General features: G+C 44.3%; 1 protein-coding gene across 1 annotated transcript; it reads left to right on the top strand.

Annotated features, from left to right (window-relative positions):
• Positions 1 to 208: 208 nt before the first annotated feature.
• Positions 209 to 7,850, top strand: LOC119934334 (keratin, type I cytoskeletal 27-like). Its single transcript, XM_038753796.1, has 8 exons — positions 209 to 628; positions 3,344 to 3,426; positions 4,745 to 4,901; positions 5,480 to 5,641; positions 5,727 to 5,852; positions 6,845 to 7,062; positions 7,290 to 7,345; positions 7,693 to 7,850. The coding sequence occupies exons 1-8, from the start codon at positions 209 to 211 to the stop codon at positions 7,830 to 7,832; spliced, it is 1,362 nt and encodes a 453-aa protein (XP_038609724.1). The 3' UTR covers positions 7,833 to 7,850.

Here is a 7,850-nt window from a genome sequence, read left to right as displayed (position 1 = left end):
CAGCAGCGTTAGCGGCAATTAGGAAAATCATCCAATTACGGATAATTCGTGCTGAGCCGTCGACACCCTTTCCTCCAAGTAGGAAAACGTAACGAGAAAACACCCTGGAAGCTGTGTATAAAAAGCCAAGCGAAACTGTTGGGGAAAGGCATTCCCCACCAGAACCTAACACCCAACCGAGGCACAAGTGTCCACCTACCCAGACGCCATGTCGCTTCGCTTCACTTCCGCGTCCAGAAGGGTCGGCACTTGTGGCGGGGCGGGTTCTGTCAGGATGTCCACCGGTGGCCCCGGCTTTGGGGCCGGGAATGGCTGTGGGGTCCCTGGCATCGGGAGCGGCTTCTCTTGCTCTTTCGGCCCATCCGGAGGGAATCTGGGAAGCGCTTCCTGCTCGGCCTTCATCGGGAGCGAGGGCGGGCTCCTGTCCGGCAACGAGAAGGTGACCATGCAGAACCTGAACGACCGCCTGGCCTCCTACCTGGACAACGTGCGGGCCCTGGAGGAGGCCAACGCCGACCTGGAGCAGAAGATCAAGGGCTGGTATGAGAAATTTGGTCCCGGCTCTTGCCGGGGACTCGACCATGACTACAGTAGGTATTTCCCTATCATCGAAGACCTGAGGAATCAGGTAAGAAACCGCATGTTTGTTGTCTGGGGTGTTTGTGAAGTGCTTACTATGTGCTGAGCACTGGGGGACATTCAAGCCAATCAGGTTGGACACGGTCCATGTCCCACATGGGTCTCACAGTTTTTGCCCCCATTTTACAGATGAGGCAACTGAGGCCCAGAGAAGTTAAGTGACTTGCCCAAGATCACACAGCAGGAAAGTGGCAGAGCTGGGATTAGAACCCAGATCCTCTGACTCCGAGGCCAATGCTCTAGCCATTAAGCCACACTGCTTCTCGACATGTGCGTTGTTTTATAGTCTACTAACCCCTCTATCAGCAATTAATTGTAATGTCTTTCTCCCCCAGTAGACTATAAGGTCTTTAATAAGAGTAATCATTATTATGGTACTTGTGAAGCATTTTCCATGTGACAAGCACTGTTCTAAGTGCTGGGGTAGATACCCCAGAGAAGCAGCGTGGCTCAGTGGAAAGAGCCCAGGCTTTGGAGTCAGAGGTCATGGGTTCGAATCCCGGCTCCACCACATGTCTGCTATGTGACCTTGGGCTAGCCACTTAACTTCTCTGAGCCTCAGTTACCTCATCTATAAAATGGGGATTAAGACTGTGAGCCCCACGTGGGACAACTTGATCACCTTGTATCCACCCCCAGCACTTAGAACAGTGCTCTGCACCTAGTAAGTGCTTAACAAATGTCACTATTACTATTATTATTATTATTATTATTATTATTATTATTCAATTGAATCCAGTTAGACACAGTCTCTGTCCCACATGGGGATCACCGTATAAGTCGGGGAGAGTATAGGGACTGAATCCCCATTTTACAGGTGAGGACACTGAGACACAGGGAAGATAAATGACTTTATACAGTTGAATCCAGTTAGACACAGTCTCTGTCCCACATGAGGATCACCGTATAGGTCGGGGAGAGTACAGGGACTGAATCCCCATTTTACAGGTGAGGACACTGAGACACAGGAAAGATAAATGACTTTATACAGTTGAATCAAGTTAGACACAGTCTCTGTCCCACATGGGGATCACCATATAAGTCGGAGAGAGTACAGGGACTGAATCCCCATTTTACAGGTGAGGACACTGAGACACAGGGAAGATAAATGACTTGCCCAAGGTCACACAGTGGGAAAGTGGTAGAGCTGGGATTAGAACACAGGCCCTGCGAGTCCCAGCACTGTGCTTTCTCTACTAGGCAACACTGCTTCCTGTGAGCAGAGATTGCATCTACCAACTCTGTTTTATTGTATCAACGCTTAGAACAGCGCTAGGAACACAGTAAGCAGTTAACAAATACCATAATAATTATTCCTTTCCCAAACATATAGAACAGTGCTAGGCACACAGTAAGCACTTAACAAATACCATAATAATTATTCCTTTCCCAAGCACTTAGAACAGAGCTAGGCACACAGTAAGCGCTTAACAAATACCATAATAATTATTACTTTCCCAAGCACTTAGAACAGAGCTAGGCACACAGTAAGCGCTTAACAAATAACTATAATAATTATTACTTTCCCAAGCACTTAGAACAGTGCTCTGGACGCAGTAGACACTCAATAAATTTCATGGATTGATTGATTAAAACTCTGCAATTGTGAGGGTACTTAGCTCTCAAAATGGAAAAAAAAACCCTCTTGCTACTCACTTTTTAATCAGGTAATAATAATAATAATAATAATGATGGCATTTATTAAGAGCTTACTATGTGCAGAACAATGTTCTATTCACCCATGATTACTGTCACTGGGCAAAATGCTTCAGGAGCACCATTTATATGTCTGTGGGACTATGTGTTCAATAATCTCAGATAGTGCAGTGCTCATCACACAGTATTAATAAGTACTATTAGAACTAGATGAGATGGAATTAGCAATGTAACTGTATAAATTCCTCCAATTGCTGATTGTTTGCTTTGGTACTGCACATAAATGTCAATTTTTTCCTTCTAATTAAAAACCTTCATTGAGAAATTTAAACTGAAATCCATCTGTACTTTTATTGTTTTTAATGACTTCTTTATGTTTGGGGGGTTTTATTCATTCATTCATTCAATCAATTGTATTTATTCATTCATTCAATCGTATTTATTGAGCGCTTACTGTGTGCAGAGCACTGTACTAAGCGCTTGGGAAGTACAAGTTGGCAACATATAGAGACAGTCCCTACCCAACAACGGGCTCACAGTCTAGAAGGGGGAGAAAGACAGCAAAACAAAACATGTGGACAGTTGTCAAGTCATCAGAATATATAGAAATAAAGCTAGATGCACATCATTAACAAAATAGATAGAATAGTAAAGTTTTATGGCATTTGTTAAGCTTTTCTACGTGCCAGGCACCGTACTAAGTGCTGGAGCAGATATGAACTAATTCATTCAATCGTATTTATTGAGCACTTAATGTGTGCAGAGCACTGTACTAAGCGCTTGGTTATAGTCCATATGCCACATGGGGCTCACAGTCTTAATTAATCCCCATTTTGCAGATGAGGGAACCGAACCACAGAGAAGTTAAGGGACTTGCACGAAGTCACACAGCAGACAAGTGGCGGAACCAGGATTAGAACCCAGGTCCTTTGGCTCCTAGGCCCATGCTGTGGATGGGTATCTGGGTATCTGGGTGCTGTCTTGGGTGCCTGAAGGAATGAGGCCCATAAATTCCTTTCATTAATTCTTCATTCGTTCTGTCTTCCAGATCATTTCAGCAGCCACAAACAATGCCAGTGTGGTGTTGCAAAATGACAATGCCAGATTGACAGCTGAGGACTTCAGACTGAAGTAGGTGAAATTTAAACAACGAAAAAAAACAATGATGCCCTATAATGTTCCTTCCTCTTCTGATCCACGCTCTCAATTCAGTGCTCTGCACGCAGTAAGCACTCAGGAAGTACCTTTGATGGATTGATTGAAGGATCTCTTTGATCAATCAATCAATCAATCGTATTTATTGAGCGCTTACTGTGTGCAGAGCACTGTACTAAGTGCTTGGGAAGTACAAGTTGGCAACATATAGAGACAGTCCCTACCCAACAGTGGGCTCGCAGTCTAAAAGGGGGAGACAGAGAACAAAACCAAACATACTAACAAAATAAAATAAATAGAATAGATATGTACAAGCAAAATAAATAAATAAATAGAGTAATAAATATGTACAAACATATATACATATATACAGGTGCTGTGGGGAAGGGAAGGAGGTTAAGACGGGGGGATGGAGAAGGGGAGAGGAAGGAAGGGGCTCAGTCTGGGAAGGCCTCCTGGAGGAGCCAAAGAAATTCCACACCATGTCTCGTTAACAAATGGATGGAAGAATAACTAGGATTATCTTGTGCCTATCCCAGTGCTTGGCACATATTAAACACAAATATCACAGATATCATTAGTAATAGTAGTGATAGTAGGAATGGTGGTAGTAGCAGTCATAGTAGTAATAGCAGAAGTAATCACCTCTCAGGGTCGCAACTGGAGAGTTTCCAGTACTCTACCATTCATTCAATTGTATTTATCGAGCGCTTACCGTGTGCAGAGCACTGTACTGAGCGCATGGAAAGTACAAGTCGGCAACAATCCCAGTCTCGGCTATGGGAAGGAGAAGCAAGCAGAGGCCTACCCATTTCATTCCTAGCTTGGGCAGTGGCTGGAGAGTGGAAGGCCATCTGCTACAAGTCCAAAGCTCACCCATGCTGGGCAGCAGCGACATGGGAGAGAGCCGAGGGCGGAGACTTAAGTTAACCACGCGGAAGGAGGCAATGGTAAACCACTTCTGTATTTTTACCAAGAAAACTTTCTGGATACACTACAAGAGGTGGGGTATTCTTGGAGAGATGTACCCACAGTGTCGCTATGGGTCAAAGACGACTCGACGGCATAAAACAAGACAAAGTGGGAAATACTTTTCCAAATTAACACAAAAAAGTGAACGTTAATACTGTTAACAAAGTTGTTGGTGAACTGGTTCTCTCAGCTTCAGAAAGCGCATTTGGGATTGGGTCAAGTTTCCTGTTTCACCTGGGTTTCTGTTTGAAGGGACTGTGCATTCCAATAAATGCACCAAATTCCAATTTTGCACCAAAACAATCTCTGGCCGCCATTTAAGGTTTGAAAACGAGCTGGCACTGCACCAGAGCGTGGAGGCGGACATCAACGGCCTGCGGCGAGTCCTGGACGAGCTGACCCTGTGCAAGACGGACCTGGAGATTCAGTTCGAGACCCTGAGCGAGGAGCTAACCTACCTCAAGAAGAACCACGAGGAAGTAAACTCAACAACCACATATTTTCTTTCTTGCCACAGACATCTCACCCTGGGCACTATAAATAAAAAGGTTTTAAGTAGCAATTAAGAGGGAGCATTTACCAGACCAAAACGAATAATCTGTTCTGGACACTGAAAATGATAACCACTTTAGATCCAGGCTTAGACTGTAGAGGGCTATGGCCTGGATCATTGCTCTCCTAATTGCTATTCTATTCAAATAATAATAATTCTGGTATTTGCTAAGCGCTTTCTATGTGCCAAGCACTGTACCAAGTGCTGGGATGAATACAAGCAAATTGGGCTGGACACAGTCCCTATCCCACAGTCTTAATTTCCATTTTACAGATGAAAGAATTGAGGCAGTGAGAAGTGAAGTCACTTGCCCAAGGTCATACAGCAGACAAGTGGCAGAGCCAGGATTTTAGGACCCAAGTCTTCCTGACTCCCAGCTAGCTTCATGCTGCCTATCTACTCTATTCTATTTAATCTTTGAAACTTGGAGATCTTCAAACCACACTGTCTTGGTTTCTGTTTAACTCATCCCTTTCTGCCACTCATTTGCACCTTCCCTTCCAGGAAATGAAAGTCCTCCAGTGTGCGGCAGGTGGGAACGTGAATGTGGAAATGAACGCGGCCCCGGGGGTCGACCTGACCGTCCTGCTGAACAACATGAGGGCCGAGTACGAAGACTTGGCCGAGCAGAACCGCCGGGACGCCGAGGCCTGGTTCAATGAGAAGGTAAAATTACCCCAGCTAGAGTGTTAGGTGACATTTTCCTCCTATGCATCAAACTTGGGCTTAATCCAGTCCGACGATATTTCAGAGTGCAACGCTGCAGCAGCAGATTTCGGATGATGCCGGGGCCACCACCTCGGCCAGGAACGAGCTCACAGAGATGAAACGCATCCTCCAGACCCTGGAGATTGAGCTCCAGTCCCTTCTGGCCACGGTACGTGATGGGTGGAAAGCAGATTTGTTCGTGAGATTTAGAAACCCTTGAAAGAAGTCATCTCTTCAGGTATAATTATTATTATGGCTTTGCCGACTGGTGCTTCATTAGGGAGCGAACATTAACGATGCTTCATTAGAAGCCTCTAACACCTGGATCCAAGTTCAAAGTTGGATTTAGTAAATCACATTCCTTTGATGCATCAAGATGGAGATGTAATTTTAAAACCCAAACAACTCATCATTTCATCAGAAAATTGCTGACTTCAACATTATTTTGACCAGAAAGCTTTTCATTTGTTGTTCTCCCCCTTCTGAGCTTGCCAAGACTGTGTCCAACCCTATTGTCTTCTATCTACTCCAGAGCTAAAAGCAGTTTCTAGCATATAGTAAGCACTTAACAAATACCATAAAAAATAAAGTTCAGAACACAATGAAAAATGTAGAATCCAGTATGAAAAAAGTAATTGCAAAAAAGTTTATGTTTACAAAATGTCAGCTATCCCCACGCAACAATCCAAAATGTCTAAAGGAGAGCTTTCTAAAACAGCAAACACCCTGAGCCCTGAATCCTGGGGGAAATCAATCAATTTTCCACTTGGGTAACCAGGAAGTGACTGGATTCCCCAGAGTGTTTTTACAGAAGAAATGGGATTTTATACATGTTGCAATTGGCTTACTACCTTAGGGAGAGTCTGAAATAAAAGAAAATTAAAGTAGAATTTGAAGGGGCTGAAGCACTTAGGGATGCAGTAAACTATCTGAAATTAGATGGTGGGATAAAAATGAAAATTTGCATTCAAGGATACAGCCCCTTTTCAACCAAAAAGATGCTACAAGTCTGAATGTCTATATTCATCTATAGTATTTACTGAGCAGTTACTACGTGCAGAGAGTACAACAGTATCAGCAGACACATTCCCTGCCCACAGGGAGTTTACAGTCTACATCATCACATTCTCTCCCTTACCCCATCTATTATTGACCCACCAGAAACATTCGCTGGAATGCTCCTTGACAGAAACGGAGGGCAATTACTGCGTCCAGCTCTCCGAAATCCAGGCTCAGGTCGGGGCCCTGGAGGAGCAGCTGCAACAGATCAGAACGGAAACCGAGGGCCAGAAACTGGAGTACGAGCAGCTGCTGCACATCAAGGTCTACCTCGAGAAAGAGATCGAGACCTACTGTCGCCTGATTGATGGAGAGGATGGGTAGGTGGAACTTCTTTTGAGGGGGAAAAAGAAAGCTGTTTTGAAATCACGGAAACACGGTTTGACAGCAAGCAAAAATTCTACTGACTCTATTCTAAACCATGACCATGGAGGGTTCGAGGAATATTCAACCCCTTTGGGGTTCTACAGATTCTCAAATCACTGTTGCGTTAGACAATACCGTGACCGAGAGAAATGAAATGACTCCAAACTTCCCTCTTCCACAGGGCGTGTTTCAAATCCAAAGGTTACGGATCTATAGTGCCTGCAAATCAGCCCAAAGGTAATATGAATTCATTCACATTTCTGTGTTCTGGTTTATGCTGTAACTATGCCTGGGAGAGGAAGAAAGGAATGCGTTATCTTTTCATTATTATTACAGTATGACTTTGGCCCAAGCCAAATTATTCATTCTCAGTAATCGCTCATTTAGGGGGCTTTAAGAGGGAATCAGCACTTCGTAAGGATTGGTGATTTGTGGGAAATCTAACAGAGGCCCATCAAAAACCCAGTATGACTTCAAGAGGTGACCCGCAATTGGTTGATAGACCAGCAGAGCGCTTAGTACAGTGCTCTGTACACAGTAAGCACTCAGAAAATTCCACTGATTGATTATGTATCCCATTTCAGATTCCTCCAAAACCACCATGGTAAGAACTGCTGTTGAAGAGATTGTTCCCCGTGGTAAAGTTCTGTCTACCAGAGTGCACTCAGCCGAGGAAAAGTCAACCAAAATAAACATCAAGAACGAGCCGAGAATGCCTTCTTAAGGATCCAACCCGAAAGAA

This window comes from Tachyglossus aculeatus, chromosome 11 (assembly GCF_015852505.1).
Source record: "Tachyglossus aculeatus isolate mTacAcu1 chromosome 11, mTacAcu1.pri, whole genome shotgun sequence".
Classification (NCBI taxonomy): Eukaryota; Metazoa; Chordata; class Mammalia; order Monotremata; family Tachyglossidae; genus Tachyglossus; species Tachyglossus aculeatus.
The sequence above is the reverse complement of the archived record's forward strand: the minus strand, read 5'-3'. Positions and strand labels throughout refer to the sequence as shown.

Excerpts from the sequence above, each read along its gene's own strand:
- LOC119934334 (XM_038753796.1), top strand. The coding sequence starts at position 209 with ATGTCGCTTCGCTTCACTTCCGCGTCCAGAAGGGTCGGCACTTGTGGC. Across the intron at positions 4,902-5,479 it reads TCAAGAAGAACCACGAGGAA|GAAATGAAAGTCCTCCAGTG; the intron begins GTAAACTCAACA and ends CTTCCCTTCCAG. Across the intron at positions 5,642-5,726 it reads AGGCCTGGTTCAATGAGAAG|AGTGCAACGCTGCAGCAGCA; the intron begins GTAAAATTACCC and ends ACGATATTTCAG.